This window comes from Gymnoscopelus microlampas (genome assembly GCF_963454915.1).
Source record: "Gymnoscopelus microlampas genome assembly, chromosome: 12".
NCBI lineage: Eukaryota > Metazoa > Chordata > Actinopteri > Myctophiformes > Myctophidae > Gymnoscopelus > Gymnoscopelus microlampas.
In genome coordinates this window covers 31,612,137-31,633,943 of record NC_139949.1, presented here as the reverse complement: position 1 = coordinate 31,633,943, position 21,807 = coordinate 31,612,137, and the positions used below count along the sequence as shown (strand labels likewise).

Below are 21,807 nucleotides of genomic sequence, written 5' to 3'. Positions count from 1 at the left end.
TGTGCCTTTAATACAATTGAGCTGAATATAAAAGATCACTGTTTTCCCTTATGTCTGATTTATACTTGTTAGCATGTTGGTGTGTGACATATAAATCAGGCCTCATTGTCCGAATGGACCGCACGCACGCACACACACACACACACACACACAGACACAGACACACACACGCACACGCACACGCACACGCACACGCACACACACACACACACCCGCACGCACGCGCGCGCGCGCGCGCACACACACACACACACACACACACACACACACACACACACACACACACACACACACACACACACACACACACTGACCAAATCCCAACCCTACCCATCTCTGCCACACTCACCTAATTTTCATGGACTTTTATTTGACTTTGGCGATTCTGCATATAACCTTGCAAAGGTGGTTAATGGTAGCCTATGAAAAACAAATTCTTATGTATCACATCAAGACATGTCATGGATTGTAAGAGCCCCCATTATTCTCTTGCCTCAATATGCAGCCTTGTGCCAAATGATCCTCTGCACAGCATTGAAGTCTAGCTTAAAGCTATAGAAGAGCTCATCTTTAAGGTTAACGCTAGACTGAATTAGCCAAGTTACATTCACATTATGTATGTTTACAGATACAGAATACCAGCTGCATTACAAGCAGCTGTGTCACATTTTACTATCAGAATGAATCACTGCAAGTCACTCTCAACTTGTCAGCAGAGGGCATACCAGCCCAATTCATAGTATCAGTTACTCCAGTTACAGTACTGTTGAAATATTGGCCTTGTCAACCTGCAATCGGACAACAAAGCTATTCAAGAACACAGAACATAAATGCTGCTGCTTTAAAAACATTTTCTCCTATTTTGTGGGCTACAAAATCCCACATTGTCTGTGAAAACCAGGAACCAAAGCAGTACACTCTTAAGGGACAAAGTCAAATAATTCACTTCATCCTATTTATCTACAAAAACTGCTTTGCAAAAGATTCATTGTGCAATGTCCAGAAGGCGGCCTGTAGAGGTACACGTAGCAACCCAGACATAGACCAGCAGGACTCGGAGGCTTGCCGGGTGTCCAGTTGTTTCAGAATACTGCTCATGAAGCTCCTTGAGGTGCTGTGCATGTTTTCTGGTATTGACTTTAACATTTTTGTTATGGCCTAACAATCATTGCAGCTGTCGTTTTCCACATTCTCAAATCCAATGTGCACCTGCGCATACAGTACCGTCTTTGAATAGAATGCACCTCCTGATAGGTCAATAAGCAAGGTCAGTGGAGGTAACATAACAGCTGCCAGCCTGGAGGGGTCCAGTCGGATTTACATATTAAATGTAATACCTATTATCTATCTATAAATGAATATGCATTATGAATAAATGTGTGTTTTATTCCCCTATGTAGATCTCTGTGTCAATGTAGATCCCGGGACCACCAGGGGTCCAAATAAAACCTTATAGGTTTGTAACTCTGAGAGTGTACAAATGGAACTCTGCCACTAGGGCCAGTGGCCTCAAGAACTGCTTGAGAGCCTTCGCAGTGGGTATTAAGGATCAGATAGCAAAACGTTCAGAATAGGACCAAATAGTGATGCATGTAATAATATTTAGAATTGATTAATATGGTTCATGTCACAAATCGACTAAACTGCCACAAATTCCGTGGTGGGACACAATGTACTGTTTTGTCTTATAAGTCATTTTTATTTTATGCTGTTGGAATGACTTTATTTCGAAAAAAAGACAAGTACCTTTTAGATTGAAAGGCCCTCTTGATGAGTAGAGGTGATTGTGACATTAGTAAAGGCAGGTATGTGAGTTTAGGTGATTGCACTTGATAAAAAAACAGCTGTGAGGGCTTGCAAACATCATTTTAGTTTGTAGCAGCAAAGAGAATCCTCTTCATCTCTGTGCCCAATGTGATGCTTTTCTACTTACCTTCTACTTACTGTACTTTCACCAGTTATAATTCATTTGGAAGCCGTAAATTCATGTTGTAGTGACAATTTCATGTAGCTTCTATGCATAAATACGTTCATGTTCAGCAGTTAATGGTTATTTTGTATTAAAAAAACAATTGTATTTACAAGCTACTGTAAAGAGGACAATACATCATTTCATGTTGTAGGCCTATGTATGTTTGTTTTTATTCCATGACCCTGTAAGAGATGAAGAATCATCAGTAAAAGAACCGATCTTATGTCACAATTGGATTTTGTCTTATTTCTATGGGGAAGTGGAGTTTAGCTCTGTTGAGCTGAAGTTAAGCACACACTTTGGCAGGAACAGCACAGTAGGCCTACGGTACAGTGTTCATTTGTTTCCTAACCCTAGGAGCAGAGAGCATATTTTAAAATATTTGTGACAGCTGAGAATAAATTATTGACTTGATAAGCAATTCTCTCATGGTAAATGTTTGAACATATTTATTTGGAAATATTTCATAATATCAAGGTTGACTTATAAATATTCAATATAGCAATCTACATGATGTCAGTATGTAAACATATTTATTATTTTTCTTTTAAAACAATATTAACATTTTAAAGCTTATTTTGATGGTACTGTAAATACAGAACAAAAGACCAAGCCATACAAGTGACTGTGCAACATCAACTTGAACTCAGAAGAAAGTATCACTTCCCCTAATAAGACACTTCATAATCTTACAAAATTACTTTAATTTTAAAATCATGTAACATATGTGTAATCTATTTGACATATAAAATATACAAGTATATATTCTAAATGTTTGTACATTCTATTTTACAATATATTCAATGTTTATTTTCCTGCATTGCAACTGCAGAAATGGCTGTTGTACCAGGTCTGCTTTGTTCATAACCTGGTAAATTATATACAAAACATTACATGACTGTCTACTCTTTTTTTCCTAGATAAAAGTAGTGATTAAAATGTGATTAAAATCACATGCCTTCAAAAAACATGAACAGTTTCAAATTGAAATAAAAAACATGCGACGATTACACAATAAAGTCCTGAGTGATCATTTAACTCAAAGTGCACAAATGGAAGCATTTGTACACTCCGAGTTAAATTAACAGGATTTTACAGTGTACTGTTTGGGAGAGCAATGGCTCAGTGGCTCTCAACATTCTGCCATATCACTGACAAATGGTGAGAAAGGGGTGAGTCATCTAAAGCTAAATTATTACCAATTCATGGCTTAACCCATGATCAGAATACACAAGCTGTTACGGTGATTCACCAGCCGTTTTTCAATCTGTTTAATTATCAGGCAAATCGTTATTTCTTCAAACCTCTAAGGCAATTAATCATTTCATAGGGTATGTATATAGATAATATCTGGTCTTTGAATAGATTTTTCAATGAAGGGAAAACTATTAAAATGTTTTACAAGTAGAATTCAGCAAGATTTGAAAAAAACCTTAGTATTTTAGGTTTAACTTTTAGCATCTATGTGTTTAACATCAAATATATGGGTATAGCTGTCTATACAATGTTCTTTTAACAATCATGAGGTATGCATTTAATGATGCCATGGATTGTTATCTTACTTTCGAGAGCTAATTATGTCAAATCTCAACACAAAGGGGGAAAACATATTGGGACATTTTAGTAAGAGAATTCCCTTTAAAAGAAGAAAGGAACTGCCAAAATCAAGGAAACATGACATGTCATGACAGTATATGACAGTATATGACACAGACCCTGCACAAATTCCCAGAACAGCTTTACTGCACCTTGGCAACTATGTACCAATGTAAACAATTCTATTGGAATTAATCCACAAAAATAACTATTGATGGTGGTGCTCTCAAAGTTAATGACTCTTCTTTGAAGACATCTGTTTGAAACAATCCCATGAAGCCATTTGATTCCTCCCACTGTGCATTTGACTCGTGATAAAAAGGTAAGGTTCCAAATGACTAGGTGTTCCTCTAATAAAATAACCCTGTTAACATTTCCCTTTGTCTGCCCTGATGCCCTGATGGGTCCTGAGCACTGACTTTTAAGCTCCAGTGGGTACTATTCTGTGACAGATCCCCACACAAGGAGTGGCCAGTGAACATACAATCCTCCCCTCTGAAGTCTCATACACAGCGGTCTTGGTGCTTGTATGGCTGGGACTGTCCATTAATGTACCATTATTCTGTGGATATTGTCTTGCAGGAGGAGATAAGCATTCTGAGATCAAAATTCTGTGAAAATAACATTATAATTCTTGGTATTTATTTACCATTGCTTCTATAAGGATAAATTGACTTAAATGATGCCAAGAAAAAGCACCACATCATTCATCAATACACGTCTCAATTTCCATCATTTTACATTAGTACAGTCTTTGGGGGGAAAAAAAGATGACACTGGTTTTCGTTTGTCTCTGTAGTATTCAGTTAATCTGAAGGGTCACATTTTACACAACTATCAAATGAACAAAGTTGTATTTTTCAAATAATGTACATCTCATATTATTGCCTGGAGGCCTGGAGGGTAAAAACCTTCAGTTTGACCGACAACCGCCCCCTCTTTACTAATTCCATGCCATCACCCATCACATTCTTGGCCAGGCAGACCCATCTGAACAATATCCTAATAGTCCTTAGTGGATACAATTTGCACCCCTTGTAAGATACTGCTGATATTAATGGTTGAAGGAATGTTAAAGATACTTTCATAAAAAAATACATATTTTTCCATATAATTTACATTGGCTTTTTATAAACTCTATAGTATACAGAGTCCATCTCTTCGGAAACATAATTTAAAAAGTATAAATTAACATTCGTCTTTTTAAAACTGACATTGCACATAGTAAAGTGTAAAACGGCACTGAACGTACATGCTCAAAAAAGAGTGTCTTTAGCCAATATGAATGGCACTAGTCTACTGTACATGACAGCGGCCATGAGAGACAAATGGTAACTTGCAAATTAATGTCTGAAGCTGAGGTAGCCAAGACATTAAGAACCGTCACATTGACCAGTAAGAACCCCTTTTAGAAATTGTAGTATAATCATATGTTCCACAGTGAAAATTTCTGGGGAAAGAAATAAACCAAGAGAACTGCACAACTATGGAACCCATGGGACAAGTGAACAAGCTAGAGTTAATATTATTCATTGTATTATGTTTATGATTCTGGCAGAGGCAATCACTTAATACTGCTGTAAGTGGTTGGTTTGATTGTCATTTATAAAAGAAAGTGTAAAGATTCTAGTGTATTTTGTACGGTGTATTTCAGGAGTTATTCCTGAAGTCAGGTGACAAGACACCATAACCCATACATGCCATGCAACTAGCAAGGAGACTGTAAAACTCCACTCCAAACTTCACAACATTTGTTAAAGGATTTTCTCTAAGATTGTATTATTATTTTTATTATTATTATTGCCTTATGTGGCTACCTTCTTATGTGAACCTACTGTTGTGCTGCTACCTTTTGCACCTCATGTCTAACATTACGTACAATCCTGCTTCTTATTATGCTATGTGTATGTAAATATATTTTTTCTCCTATATCTTTCCCTCTCTTTGTCCCCCCCCCCTGTTTTTTCTTTCGTTCCTGGAAAACAATGAAATGATGGAGCTTGCTCGAAAATGAATTTCGCCCTAATTGACAAATACATCTGATTCTGATTGATATTGTATTCTGAGAAAAGCTTAGGCCAAACAAGGTTTGCCATATTACCTTCTTAATTATCTAACCCTTAAAATGCTGCAGCCAGGGAAACAAACTAGCACTTCTCTGAAAAACGCATTCAGGGGACAATAGCACAAGTAGTCTTCTTCAAATAAATACAATTAAGCCTGCAAAACATAATCAATTCGGAAATTACTGTTGTGAAGTTAGGAGCCTGATTATGAAGTCTGATAAATGGTTGCATGCCTAATTAATTTCTTAGCCATAGCAGCAGTCTCTTGCTTAAAAAGATCTTGGCAAACAGTACAAACTGCCTAAAATGTATGCAGAACATTATGAAAAGAATAAGTCATTAGTATGCTTTTTTCCTTTAGAAACAACCTGAAGAAATGTAGTGGTATGAATAAGCAACATAATTCATGTTTGATTACACCGTTTTCTTCTTTCAATTATGCCTTAATCGTGGCAGCATTCAATTTACATGATACTGTGTAAAGGAATTGTGATACGGTGTTGATTATTGTAGTTCCTTGGGTAAGTTAAGCTATAAACTGGTTGCTGGTACTTTTGATTGTTAAAGGAATACTCCACTTTTTCATTTCACACTACAATTTTGTACATATATTTATCATAGAGACATCGCAAATTTGACAGTGGAGTGTTCCTTTAATGTCAAGTTCATGGTAGGACACAATGTATCATTTTCTGTGTTCGCTTTTTGAAGAAGTACGATTTGCCAACCTCAGTTCTTTCTGTGTTTCTTGCTTTAATCTTTTGTTATAATTCTGTGCTCTGCAGAGCCTATATGTTGAGTTCATTGTTGATATTTGCCATGTGTGTACTTCTCTTTTTGAATGAAACTGACTTTCAATAAGTAGCAATAGGCTGATTCCATAGCTCGCTGCAGCTCTAGTTTGATTTTGATCAGAATAATTGCATGACCTCAGAGTGGAGAAAAACACAGAATTTGTTGTCTTTAAAAATAGAAAATAAATAAATAAGAAAGGAAAAAGAAAACAATTTGCAGGGCACCATGAGAACATCATTCCGTTAACACACATCTCCCCAGGAAAAGGCAACCGTTTGTGCATGTTTTTCTCCTGTTCAAAGCATTCTACGATGAACAAAGTTTAAAAAGGTTTAAGGCATTAAGACTGCAGTGTTTATCTTTAATGCCTCAATGCATAAATATAACATATAAAACTAATTTGCCCATATAATAATTTTCGACACCCCATATTTTAAAATATATTAATAAATAAACCACATTTAAACAGTTTTCTGAAACAGGGAAACACTGAAGAAACCATTATAACAGACATTACAAGTCTGTTAAAAGAAATGCTGATTGAAAATGGAAAAGTTGCAAAAAGCATTGTTGTGACAAATATATCCAATACAAATCTAAATGGTATTTTGTTTTTCAAAATGTATGTGGAAAATAATAAATGATTACTTATGAAAATATAACTATTTCAAAGGACCTGAGCTGGATTTTTAAAGCCATCAGACAATACCAGCAAACCACACCATGTAATTACCATGGTTGTTAAAGGCACATTTTTACCTCCACTTGTAAGCCATGTCTCACTTCAAGATTCTGCTCCACCACTCAACAAAAGTAGGCTACTCACAAGCTTAATTTTAGTGCTTTTCTGTCATGATACAATCATGGCACCCCTTCAATCCCAGATTTAAGCCAAATTTATACTTCATCATACGACAGTGTCGCTTACCAAAAATAACTGATTCAGTTCCAAATCAATTATTTACAGCAGCAACACCATTGTATGACAATGTATAAATTAGGCTTCAGGCTTTAAAAATCTAGATTTTTGTGTTTAATAATGAAGGTATATATTGCCCAGGCTTCCTAGTGTAGCACATTTCAATAAAGTCCCTCTGAAATTTGTTTAATTACAGATAAAAACCCCAGCATGCCTATTCTGGGGGGAACATTATCCAAAAATAGCCAATTTAGAACGATTATTTTTGGCGAAGAGATTTGGTGTAGACTGAAGGAAGCGGCCCAACTACATTTCTCACAGGAGCAGCAGGATTCTCACAGTCTCAGGTCCGATTTACTAAGAATAGAGGGTTTAAGTGGTAAAGAATCTGAAGTTTAGGATTAAAAACATCTTTAGTGACCTCATTATAAAACATATCATAGGTTTCAGGGCAAAAGGGTTGTGTACCTGACTGTAAGTAAGGTGCAACATTCCCTTGCTTCATAAATGAACCATATTTTGATTGCGGCAAGTGGACCTTTCCATACACCTCCATTGGCCAATGTTCAGAGGCTCTGAACTATGTTCGGAGAGTAGAAAGTCTGGGACGATGCGTTGATGTTGGTAGAAGGCTATCAAAATTATACCACCCTTTACTTAGAAAATGTAATTTCCATTTATCGACTAATGGAGGTACTTCAGGACAACAGAGGATGGAACAAACATACAGCTAGAGACACTTGAGGGAACAAAATCTTCAGCATGTAAACATGTGAAAGAAGCGTTTTGTTAAGCATTCTGATAATCCTCTTGTTCCAGCCATGTCATTGATTTTTTTTTTTTTTTGGAATTGGTGTAGAAACAAATTCATGTAAAAGGTGACTTCTTTTTCAAATGTAAGGTCACTACAAGCAATCTTGCTGTAGAAATAAGCTCTGGCACAGAACACAGAGCTTGACGCCAAGACTTGTCTCTTTCAATGCTGTGACGCTATTTCACCTAAACTGCGACCATTTTGAATGATATCTCAGAGCTCATTGAGTTCAAAGGGCTACCGAGTGAGCATATTTCGGAAGTCTGAAAGGCTGCCAGTCTGATTTTGGGAATGGTGGAGTTGCCGTTGTTGCTGTTGTGACTGTTGCTGTGCTTGTGGCTGCTGCTGGATATATCCCATAGTACTTTGTTGTGGAACTGTAGTCGCGTGTAAGAATGCTTGAGTGGATCCACCATGTAGGAGTCCTTGAGTCTGCATCTATGGCATTAAAAGCAGAGTACAGTATATGAGTGACAAATATACTGTGGCTCTGCACTGTAGCTCAACCACATACTGGACATGGATGAATGTACATGGAATGTACAGTATATGGATGATGTATAAAGCACTACAAAGCACTCGCTTTTCTTAAATCCATATCGTTGTTGTCAGGGCAGAAACCTTGTATCTCCATATTTCAACGTTTAGTTTTTTCGTAAATATATCCCCTACTTCATCATACTATACTGTCACACAAAAGTAACAAAATAGCAGACCTACAAGCTCAAAGCGATGCATTTTGAGCTTGTAGATCTGCTATATTTGCTATTTTATATCTAATTTTATATCTTTTTATCTCAGCCACACAGTTGGCTTTCTGAGGGAATTGCTCAGGGATATATTATATTTCAAATTATCATTTAAATCTTAGTGTTTTGCCATTTATTCCATTGCAATATCCTCACGGCCAGTGGGCCCCGGCCCTCAGGTTACCATATTGTTATTGCCGATATTCTATTTTTACCTGAAAGAACTGGTGGGGCTGCTGTAGTTGTAGTGATTGCTGCGAGGCTTGGGGCTGTGTGTGGTAGCCTGGCTGGGCCTGGTGTGTGATGAAACTGTTGTGTGGGATCATGATGGGGGACGTGAAGACCGGAGACGGGACCAGAACAGCGTTGCAGTTGACCTGCTGCATGGAGAACGAAGGCGCCATCATCTGCTGCTCCAGCGTATACCTGTGCAGAGGGCATAACCAACATGTCATGTACACGCCATTACGTCGTTTTTAGCCTCCAGATGTGCAGTCGGTACATATGTCACAGTGGTTCCCAAACGGTGTGCCGTGAGACAAGTCCAGGTGTGCTTTGGGATTTTGTGACAAGTTACCACACATTATTATTGCAATAATATAGATTCAACTAAACAAAATGTTTTCACCACTGTCAGACTGGTGTCTCTCTATTTTATTTTTTTCTCTTTTCACAGAGGTTTCTACAAGCTTTTAGGTCAGCTATTTTCTCTATGAATACAGGTGTGCCTTGAGATTTTGACTTGCCCATTGTTGTGCCTTGGGCATAAACTGTTTGAAAACCACTGGTATATCAGAACACACAACTATGCTAAAGTGAAAAAAATATGTCTCTTTCCATGTTACACAGCAATGAAAATATGGCATCTGAGAAAAATGGTGGTTCAAAATGAATTTGTGTGTGGAGGATACATCTAGCCCATCACACTCACTTGGGTTGTTGGATGCCTGTGTTGCATTGAGAAGGCTGGGAGCTTACACTGCTATTGGAAACCAGCGTCTGCACTGCAGGCTGATTGAGAAGCATGCTGCAGGAGAGAAACCTTTTTTTAAGAGCTAGAAACCTGACTTGATGCCATAAAATCTTGACATGTAATCTATTATATCACTGGGTCGTTAGCTTACTATTCATGCCATTATTTCGCTTTAACTTCATGGGAAAATTACACAGAAAACCTGCAAATTACAAATATCTATCTTTAAGCTCACTGATGATGATTCTGTTTTCCATTATGCCATTCACATTATGTGCTGTTGGCTGAGGACATGAGTTTTGCATTTCATGAACTGAGCAAACAAAATGTGAAAGAAAAATATGGAAAAGTTTGAGGATAATATAATACTAGATCTAGAGTTTAAAATTGCTTATCAATAAATTACATTTCCAGCCGACTGATTGTTTGGCTAACATTCCATGTAAATAATGTTTGGGTCCATTTGTGATCGCCCAGTTCAGCACACCCATTTGATTTGCCACTATCACTGAAGGTGTCGCTATACCATAACTTGTTCAGTAAGATGTACCCTTTTCCCCCACCACTAAGGTGGTTGTGAACCTTGGAAGCATTAGCCAAACCCATGCTATGCCTCAAATTAACCATCAGCAATGTAATGCCTAAACATCAACCATTTTAACATTACCTCAAATTAACTATCTCTCGGGTAATACCTGCTGTAAAGGAAACCATTTTCAACCTTAAACCTAAAGTTTCCCATCTCTAATATAATACTGTAATGATTGTTGGGGTTGAGCGAGCCCACCGAACATACAGTTACGGACCAATAATATTGAGAAACAGTCTGAAGTACAGAAACAAGACTTCACTGGTCTTTTGAACATGGTCAGCTCTTTGAATGTTGAGGGGGTTATCAGTGGCCAGACAGAAGATGTGCTGAGAGATTCAGCAAATTGTCTGCACTTAACAAACAGTTTTCAACTACGTACTGTCTATTCAGTGAATTTTATTTTTTATGGGATATCTTTTAAAGGTAGATGGAATTCGCCTCAACAAGTCAGGAGTAAACAACTTCCTGCATCACCCATCTGTTCCCTCTGCCAATGACAAGAGACAAAAGAAATCAAAACAATCAGAGATAACAATGCGGGAGAAACCTTGAAAAAGAGCCACCTCAGCCCCCGCCTGAAGATAGCGTTATACATAAGCGTTCACTTATGATGAGCCAAGAGCAAGAGTTTTCTCCACCCCACTCACCAACACTGTGAGGATTCCCTTCTTCACCCCCAAACCCCATCCAGATCACCCTAATCTCCAGTCACCCTTTCCCCCCCCTTTAGAATTCATTGGCCAGATGAAAGAGATGGTCAATGGTGCGATCAAACTTACCCCCCACCCAGACTCAGATCGGAGATCTTGCAAAAGTTGTTGCTAGAACAGTGGTGAGAACTGCAGCTAAAGCAACAATAGTTATTGTTGATGATTTTCACATCCATGTTGATAACCCCCAGGACAAAAGGACTGTAATGAACGGTGTGTTCCTGATAATATGGACTGAATCAGCACATGATGGAACCCACACACAACAGGGGCACACTCTGGAGTGGACATAAAATCTCTAAGGGTCTGAATATTACTAAGGTTGTGGTGATTGAGGTTGTGGTGATGCACAAAATGGTATCTCAGATATTCTACAAATTGTCAACATGCATGTCTCTTGAAACACCTTTCTTCCCATAGGTCATCAAGCCGCTCTTAAAAAATTATAATCTAAACATGCCACGAATAAACAATAGTACAATTTCTCTGCAGTCATTAACATAACTTATTTCTGTAAGACTTCCTCCACAGGTGTTACCATGATACTAATTAAGTTGTGCTCCACTCAAATCTTCCAGATGTTACTGTAAAATTGGTGGCCATCTTGAGGACTTCATGTAACCTCAATGTCCGATCAAAAATCATCACTGCTGCTTGTTTATTAAAAGTGATAAACCTAGTGGTGTTTAGGCCACATATTGCAAGACCTCAATGTGCATTATGTGAAGACCACAAGATGGTCAATTATTTCAGCAGGTCAGCTAATTCACTGTAACACTGCCATGCTGGAGGAAATTTCACTATTGGGATCTGGCTATTGTTTATGATGGCTTACTGTAAAGGCTCTGCTACACATTAATGGTACAGAGCCTTAATTAGTATCGTTAACACCTGGAAGGTGAAGGAAGTAACATTACACAACTATTTGTTGTGAAAAGGTCTATCAAACCTCCTGTTTTGAAGTTAAAATCGTTCAAACACTAAATGTCTTTCAACAACTGAACAACTTCTTAGAATGAAACAACTGCTTTTATGCCTTCCAGTCAGATTTCAACCAAACCACTGCACTGAGACTGCTCTTGTTAAGGTCTTCAATGCCAACCACTTAATCACAGACAGTGGCCGAATTTCAGTCTTAGTATTACTGGATCTCAGTGCTGCATTCGACACAGTCAACCACATACTAGACCGACTGGAAAACTAGGAGGGACTTTCTGGCACAGCACTAAATTGGTTTGAATCATACTTACAGGACAGGGACTACTTTGTGTCTATAGTAGGTAATAACACATCTGAGCGGACAAAAATCTAAAGCAGAGTACCATTCTGGGGCCTCTTCTGTTCAACATCTACGTACATGCTCTCACTGGCTCACATTATGGAAAACAACAAAATGTTACCATGATTATGCAGACGACACAGATTTACATAACCATATCAGGGATATGGGATCCAATACTGTATATGTATGGATGTGACAGAAATGTATTCAAACAAACAAAGACAAAACAAGTAATTGATTTTGAAGCCAAGGAAGAACAACAAAAATTAAGTGCTCAATTTCAATTGGTAATGTTAAAAGCTATTACCCAAGTCAGAGGTCTTGGTGTTGTCATGAACTACAATTTCAACGACTACATCACTTACAAAGTCAGTCTACTATCACCTGAAGAATATATCAAGGATTAAAGTACTTATGTCTCAACAGGATTATACTAGTATCTTTACACCTGCAGTTGAAACAGAACACTGCTGCTCGACTTACTAATAACAAGATCATATATGCTCATTTCTAGATAATTTATTGTTAATTGTAAACCTGTATCTTTGTGTGCAAATTACAAACAAAACTAGAAAAACAAAATACCTAAACACAACCCCTTGTGTATAAAAACTTGAATGATTTGCATTTTAAACCACTACCCCAATGTAGCTTGGTGTTTCTAACTTTGTTAGAGTGAATTCAACTGAATCGGCTCTATATAATCTATACTTCCAGTATAGCATCCTCAACTGCGATGTTCGCAGGACACATGGGTGAGTAGGACTACTATGTTATGGGAAAATCCTTTGAATCAGTGGTTATCAAAGTTGGGTCAAAGGACCCTCAGGGGCCCTTGAGGGGATTCCAAATGGACCACCTCTGAGAGTTATGAGGGTCCTTATAATTAAAAAGGTTTGAGAACCACTGCTGTAAATAATGGATATGAGTGGGCCATTATGTGACTTTCCAGCAAGGAATAAACTACTCACCGTAGTTGTCCATCCTGGTTGAACTCGTTATCTATGTGTCTTTGGTTTGCATCCTGCAGAGGCCTTGCGTTGGTCTGAGAGAACATCATGGGATTGCTGTAGAAGGGCATGGTCAGACTGGTGTGAGTCTGCACTGGCAGACTGACTGACTGGATCTGCCCACTGCGCACAAGCCTCTGCTGGACCTGCATTAAAGACAAGAACATAAGAAGACCCAGGTCAATCTGCTACCTGGTCATGTGACCTAACTGACTGTAGTTGACTGAACTAAGTTAGAAGTCAATATATTCTATTAGTGTTTAGAGCCAAGTTAAAGTCATACTAACTTATTCAATTAAACAAGTTATTTTTCACAATAACCATTCCACATAAATGTGTGTTCTTCTCTAAACACGATTAAAAACATTTTTTAATTCTCAGGTGTGACCCAAAATGACGTACAGTAGGCACCAGAAATGTACCGGAAATGTACGCTAATTTAATAGACAAACGTAATAACAACAGAGCTACAAGTGGTGCCGCTAAAACAAAGACTACTAAAATGAATAAAAAATAGCACTGATTTTGCCTGAAAGCACTCTTTTGTTCATTTTACGTACGTAACTTTATTTAACCAGCTTAAGAACTAATTAGTGGGATGCCCACAAAAGAACTCTCCGCCTAAAGCAGTGTAATACCTGAGGAGAGGGTGAGCTGTGCTCTCTGACCAGAGAGTGAGGGGTTGAACTGTGGCCACCACCGGCCTGCTGTTTTGGGTGGCCAGAGATCTGCCTGATTACTCCAGACTGGCTCTGCTGAGTGGGCCTTCCTGGACCCTGCTGCTGGGGTTGTTGGGCTTGGCTGAAGTCACTGTGAATAGGCTGCTGTAAAAGCATCTAATGTTTACCCATAGAGAGAGACAGAGAGCAGGGGTTAAACTGAAACATAACTACTAGATGGGACTAAAAATTATGCTTAGCTTTGTATCTATAATCTGGTGCAATGTAATGTTGAACTGTACATAGTACCTAACAAGTATAGCCCATTTCTTACACAAAGGCAATTCCAAAGTGCTATACATAAGCATACACAATATATTATTAGATATTGCATCTGATATTTTGTAGCCATATTGTAGGTACTAACTTTGTAGTTGTACATATGTAGGGGAAGTGACCCAATTCAGCCCACCAAAATCTTTAAATGGAAACATTTCTGATAGGTATTCAAATTATTTGCCAGTAAATTGGATATCAAGTCAAAGATAGATATAAGGCACACATGTACCCTTTAAGCCCACATGTGTTGCATATAAGCCCACACAATTATTTGGATTAAATACTTATACAATTGTTGTTTTTTATTGACACTTTATCAATTAACAAATATATAATATAATATTTTTACACCTTTAAAGTTCAACATGCTTTTTCTATCTCCCCATTTAGGAAGGCTATCTTCAGGCTCCAATCGGGAGGATTTGCAGTCATCTGCAGGAGTGTTACCTGGAGATTAGCAAGCTGTAGCTTTTCCTTGATATCATGCAGCTCCTGCTGCTGTGTCTTTATGTCATTTTGCAGGATCCGTGTCCTCTCCTCCAGCTGCTCCTTCAACTGATTCATCACACCGAGCTGAGGCTGTTGAAGGTCATACATGGACTGTTGCGGTTGATGCTGTTGCTGCTGCTGTTGCTGCTGCTGCTGCTGCTGTTGCTGCTGCTGCTGCTGCTGCTGCTGCTGCTGCTGCTGTTGTTGTTGTTGTTGCTGCTGCTGCTGCTGCTGCTGCTGCTGCTGTTGTTGCTGCTGCTGCTGCTGCTGCTGTTGCTGCTGCTGCTGGGAGCACATAACCCACAATCATCATAGGAGAAGATGGATGTACTTACCAGGGTCAGATACACAGCAAATTCCTCAGTGTTAACTGAGCTATGAGAGTGTAAACATTGACCAATTAAGGGTCTGGTATACTTCAGCTAAAGGTGTCTTTGGATAAGTTACAAAAGTGGCAGGGAAGTTGTTTATTTATTTTATTTATGGACGTTTATGGAAACGTCCAATACTAAGAATGTATTTATTTGTGATTTGTGACCAGATAAATGCCAGTGTCACAAAATCCACATCATCTATTGAGCTCTATTTTTTTGTGTACATGTGCATGGATCTTTCAAATGGAAAACCCGGGTATACGGTGTAATTCCGCAGCTAGGCTGGAAGCATTTGTACACAAAATAAATGACAGAGGAAGTAAAGGGCGGGGTAAGTAACTATCATAATGGAAGACCATAGACACAGAAGAATGGGTGGTGACAGGAGGGAGAGGATGACTAAACACTAACCATTACTTGCTTTCTGTAGATAGGAGAAAGGGGGAGGCTCAGTTGGGGAAGGAGGTCAAAATAATTTTGTCTTTGTACCAAAGTCTACAAGGGGGGAATAAAGAGATGTGAGGTTCAGCGGCACAAACCCTCAGCACAACATGTTGTCTGGTCATGCAGTTGTTGTTTTCCCAGTGACTACAGTACTTAGTTTTTCAAATACTGAAATAATGGATGGCCTGACCTGTGAGAGACTGACAAGCTTCCATAAATAATGGGTGGACTGACCTTTGAACTGCTTGGCTGAAGTCTGGTAGAAGTCTTGTCCATCCCAATGGATGGTGTGCATGCTTCTGTGTAGGAGTTAGCTGCTGGGAGAAAGATCGCTCACGTATGAACACACTGGCACAAATATTAAATTAAATTAAAGAAAAATTAAGTTTAACTATAATTACACAAAAAAATGCTTGCTTAATAGTAAGTTGCTTAATAGTAAGTTGATGATAGCCAATTATAAAACAGAGGTGTTGCATTCGGGCGGCCTAGGGGTAAACTTTCTGCCCACCACTGTGCTGACTGGGGTTTGATTTCTCCACACAGCTTGCACCAAAATGAAAATAGCACCATTTTGAAATCACAGACATGTAGAGACGCTGAACGAGCATGCTGGATTTGAAAATAACTTGTTTTAGGTGATTGGATTGGGACATCCCTGGAGGAAGACAGTTTAGATGTTGTACACATGCCACATTACTCTTTCATGACTGTAGGTAGACATTTATATTGCTATTATTAGAGAATGCCCGGGGATTAAAGCAAGAAAAAACTAATCTCACGACTGAAAATGTTTGTTGGGCCAAGTCCATAATTAAAATACTATTGAAGTCCCGAGCTAAGTGTGCTCTACTGACTTAAGAAACAGTCTTCACTCACAAAATAAATGTTTGAGGACTGTTTCTTATGACTGTTAGGCCAAGTCCCAAACTGTGAATTATTATGTTTTGGTATTATCATTCTAAACCTATATGTTCCAGCTGTTCTACATACAGCCAACCACGTTGAAACTCTAACCATTGCTTTTATGAAATATACAAGACTATTAGGGTTCTAAGTATGGAAGATGCTTATTCTGAATATGAATTCCATTGCTATTTTGACCAATTCAAATAATAATAATCTTAAAACTAAATATCTATTATTATTGTTGGCCTTGACACATTGCAGCAGTGTTAAAGCTACAAGCCATGAGAAAGACATGCTGACCTCTATGGAATCCAAATGACCATCCAGTTGTGGAGAGTAGCGACTGAGAACTTTAATCCATGCATGCCTCCTTGTGGAGATTTGCGCTCTATTGAGCGCACCTTTGCCGTTATTGTTATTATTTTCTAATTTGATCTATCATGCAAACATTAGGCAGACAGTGAAAATAGCAGATCATAAGCTCACAACGTGTCGCATCACAACGCTTGTATATCTGCTATTTTTTGTCTTTGAAATGTAGTTGAGTGAAAGTATTCAAAAACACAAATGCTCAATTAAAGTACAAATACTGAAAAAGAATTCTTAAGTACAGTACACAAGTAAATACGGTATACTTTGTTACTGTCCACCACTGCCCACCACCATTTCCTTTAACAGTTTTGTTTATAAATCGACTACTTTAGACCTATGTTTATTAGTTTTCCACTTGCTTTGGAGCCAGGGCTGGTGGAGGGCTGATCGCCGCTCTAGGTGAGATTCCTTTGATGCGCCCTCGCGCGGCGAAATTTTTCCCGCTTCTAAGCGGATTATGAAACTTTTTTTTGTCTTTGGTTACTTTATTTCGGTTTTAGGGTTAGGGTTAGGTTAGGGTTGTGTTATTTAATTCTGATTTTACCGATTTATTATCCAAATTTTTTTTTTCCCAACTTTTTTTGCCGCCTTTCCAAACTGCCGCTCTAGGTCGCCTGTATGGACGTGCCGGCCCTGTTTGGAGCCATAACTTTTAATACATTTTGCAGGAGATGCAAAAAAAAACAAATCAAATCAAATCATTAAAGATTATCACTGTGGCCCCATTAACAGAGGAAATCGTGCACTGTAAAATCCTGAATGTTGATTCACATTTTTACACTAAGAGATAAATGAACTCTCTGGATTTATATTGTGGCAAACCTAAAGATTAAAAACCCTTGTTAACCATGTTATAACCAGGACCTGACTTTCTTTACAATGACCTGGTATAACCACATTATAACCAGGACCAGGCTGTCTTTACAATGACCTGGCATAACCACATTATAACCAGGACCAGAGTTTCTTTACAATGACCTGGCATAACCACATTATAACCAGGACCAGACTTTCTTTACAATGACCTGGCATAACCACATTATAACCAGGACCAGACTTTCTTTACAATGACCTGGCATAAACACATTACAACCAGGACTAGACTGTCTTTACAATGACCTGGCATAACCACATTATAACCAGGACCAGACTTTCTTTACAATGACCTAACATAACCACATTATAACCAGGACCAGACTTTCTTTACAATGACCTAGTATAACCACATTATAACCAGGACCAGACTTTCTTTACAATGACCTGGCATATCCACCAGGACCTGACTTTCTTTACAGTGACCTGATATTAATGACGATAACAATAATGGGGCAGACGATGACTCACATGCCGAGTCTGACAGAGCAGTGTGGGAGGATTTCCGGGAACTGTGGGAGGATGCAGAACGCGCACCACTGTTTCTGTCCCGTGGAGGGTCCAGTGTGGAGCAGATGTCCAAGTACAGTTCCTGAGCCTGGGGCACAAAGGAATATTCAGTACAAAGCATCTGGGCAAATGGCTGGAGAGAAATATTGTCTTAAGTAGAACCCTTAGTGTTAATTTAACTCTCAAGAGTGAAAAAGGTTAACCAAATGGACCCATAGGTCATTTGTTACACCCTGGGAGCTAAATGAACGCTGAGGATTTTACTGTGCAGTTTATTATGGCCTGCACTAGAACACACATCATGTACCTTTAAGGAGGAGGCTATCTCAGGGGGTGACATCTCCTCCAGGCCAAACGCCCTCCTTCTCTCCGCTTGTACTTCTGCGTAACTTTACAGCAGAAAGAGAGGTTGTGGCAACTGCAAATATAGCTTGTTGTTGCATATTGTTGCTGTCAGAATAGAAAACCTTGTATCTCCACATTTCAACATTTTACGTTTTAATTTTCATAAATGAATGCCCTACTTCGTGATACTACAGTGTCTCACAAAAGTGAGTGAAAGTGAAATGTAAGTGATTAAGTGTGTCTGCAGGTTTTATGAATATTGAACCAATGAAATGTATTAACAAGAGCTTGTGAGGCATTCTAATAACAGCCACGTATGTATTCTGCCACCTACAAGTAAGTGCCTCAGAGCAGACTTGAGTTCTGGTGTAACTAACAAACAAATTCAGGTAAAACCAATAACAATGAATCAGACCATGCTTGTTGAAACACTCATGCGCTTTAGTATGCTTGTTTTATCCTTTTGAAATTGTATTGTATTGTATTCAATTCTATAGCAAATCTGTCCTAATCGCATTCCATTTTTTATCTTTGAAATTAAATAGACTGTCACCTCATGTTTTACCACATTGTTTAGCTTGATTGGCCACATGGTACAGCTAACACCAAATTATAGCTCAGAGGAAGCAATTATAGTACAGTACTATTTATGAGTCATGCAGACATTTTGTTGCATATATGGGTGGAGCAGTACCGGACAATACAGTGTTTATGCCAAATGGCAATCATGCTATCTAGTAGTGTATGCAGCATAAGAACTTAAGATACGTTTTCTTTATGTCTTAAGTCTATTTTACAACTTTCACACAAGACATCAATCATAATAGTGATTATTCATGAACCAATTGAGCAGTGGAGAACATTGATCCTGATAGCCTTTCTGTGCAGAGATTTGGCCATGTAAAATGACATGCAATATTCCACTATGTACAAACACAGACTTTAAGAATGTATACATAGAATCCTCAAAGGATTCACATGCTTATATGTTTTGCTCATTACTGGGAGAATGGAGTTGTGTTGCATTGTGGTAACCAAGCTGACCTGTGCCTTAAGTGGTTTTAAAGGTAGGATAAGTGATTTTTACGTTAAAACAAGTGTTAAATTGCTTTATTCTGATAGTACTCGTTGGTATAGAGTGTTTGTTCAATAACAGGGGTTTTCCCGTCCCTCCAGCTCTTGATTAGACAGAAAATGCATTTTCAGGTTAGGATACCAATTTTATCCAATCAGGGGAGAGAACTCACACAGGATAGGCCTACAGGATAAATAAGTGAATTTGGAAGTGATGACACAAAGAAATGAGCAAACAAAATTGGAACTGGAACACTCAAATTGAAGCTCATAAATGGGTACTTTCTCCTGATTGCCTGAAGATTGGCCACCCAAATCTATTTTCTGTTTATCAAAGAGCTGGAGGGACGCAGAGACCCCTGCTACTGAACACTCTATATAGCCATCATCAGAATATAGTGCTTTGACCTTTTAACTAAAAATGTTTTGTTTTAACCAAAAAATATCACTTACCCTACCTTTAATGGTACCCTAAGCAAAAACATTTACCTGACAACTGTGTGAGTACAGACAATGAACTCAGGCTTGGAGTTCCACTGGTGGTATGTGATGTAGTAGTGGGTCTGCAGCCAAATCCACTGTTGACCCTTGGTGAGAAAGCGATAGTAGCAAGATTTGCCCTTCCCAAACTGCATTACTGGGGAGAGAGCACAGAGTGTAAGTGTACAATATGTAGCATGCTCATTGCTCACGTGCCACAAACAACCCACTAAGCATGTCCCCGTGCATAACAACAACAGGGCATCTTAAAACACTGGGGCTATGTTAGCAAGCTCTGCACTATGTTAAAGGTCCAGAATATTTCCACGCACTGGTGAAGTGGAAAGAGAGATGTGACTACAGTAAGATGACCTATTTTTGTGAGATGGCTGCCTGGATCCTCTGGCAGTGAGGGAGGCTCCATGAAAGACACGAGACAGGATATAGCAGTGTAGAGGAGAGAGTTGCTTACATTGCTTATGGCACTGTGCTATAAGCTCCAAGTCATCCACATGATAGTAATCATAGCCAGAAGTTCCAAGAACCTCAAAGGGCAAGTAGCCTATGATTGGTGAAGCTCTGGAAAAGGAAAGGAATAATTAGCACAAAAAAGTATTGTGTACGGTAAAGATACATTTGGATTTAACTGGAAAAGAAATGCCATCAGAGATATTTCATAATTTCAAAATAAATATACACATTACATGTAGTCATTATACTGAATACATCTTCATGAAAGACAAATATCTTTGGACAATTATTTAATTATAACATACATGAGACAAGGAGATCAAGAGGTTTCAGTTAGCAGCGGTGCTAAGGGTGCGGTGAGGATGTGGTCCATTTTATGGTACTGCATTCTGCTTTATCAGTATAAAGACAACTTTCTCTTATAGAACACACATCTTGGTGCGTGCGTGCATGCATGCGCATGTTCCTGTCCTCTCTCTCACTAACCTGGGTCCTGCACACCTGGTATCCCTCAGCTCATCACCTCTCCTGTATACTAACCCCAGCTCTACCCCCACTCTTTCTCGGATACATTATTTCAGCATCAGTGGTAGTGGCACGCATCAGACCTACATAGTTTTATGATTTGTTCTTTGTATTTTGATAGCAAGTTTGTACTAAATATCATTCCTTCTGCACAGTATCATTCCTCGTCTATCTGCCTGCCTGCCTGCTTACCTGGCAATCCGCCTGCCATTCCAGCCTACTCATGCCATTCACCATTGCTCCTCAACTCCTACCCATAATCTACAAATAAACCTTCTTAAACCTCACCTTATCTCATGTGTCTGTGTTCTGAATTTTGGTTCGCTCTGAACTTCAGAACACTTCTGTTCTTTCAGCTTGTCTCCATCTTACACCGCAGAGATTAACTGACAGTACCTGAATTGGAACTTGTTGGAAAAATGTGATATGCTCAAACATATAGAAAAGAGTCTAAATGTGTATGGT

General features: G+C 38.7%; 1 protein-coding gene across 4 annotated transcripts in view; it reads right to left on the bottom strand.

Moving 5' to 3' along the window:
* Nucleotides 1-5,548: 5,548 nt before the first annotated feature.
* npas2 (neuronal PAS domain protein 2) overlaps nucleotides 5,549-21,807 on the bottom strand; it is a 49,873-nt gene continuing 33,614 nt past the window's right edge. For 2 of the 4 annotated variants that reach the window (XM_084073666.1, XM_084073667.1), the window contains exons 11-21: nucleotides 20,819-20,925; nucleotides 20,356-20,503; nucleotides 18,755-18,836; nucleotides 18,409-18,535; nucleotides 16,018-16,100; nucleotides 14,924-15,205; nucleotides 14,117-14,314; nucleotides 13,440-13,624; nucleotides 9,843-9,938; nucleotides 9,127-9,337; nucleotides 5,549-8,600 (exon numbers count right to left, since the gene is read on the bottom strand). In XM_084073666.1, the coding sequence (XP_083929792.1) occupies nucleotides 8,400-8,600; nucleotides 9,127-9,337; nucleotides 9,843-9,938; nucleotides 13,440-13,624; nucleotides 14,117-14,314; nucleotides 14,924-15,205; nucleotides 16,018-16,100; nucleotides 18,409-18,535; nucleotides 18,755-18,836; nucleotides 20,356-20,503; nucleotides 20,819-20,925 (1,720 nt within the window). In that variant the 3' untranslated portion in view covers nucleotides 5,549-8,399. The remainder of the gene's footprint in view (nucleotides 8,601-9,126; nucleotides 9,338-9,842; nucleotides 9,939-13,439; nucleotides 13,625-14,116; nucleotides 14,315-14,923; nucleotides 15,206-16,017; nucleotides 16,101-18,408; nucleotides 18,536-18,754; nucleotides 18,837-20,355; nucleotides 20,504-20,818; nucleotides 20,926-21,807) is intronic. The other 2 variants (XM_084073668.1, XM_084073669.1) reach the window with 2 other exon arrangements.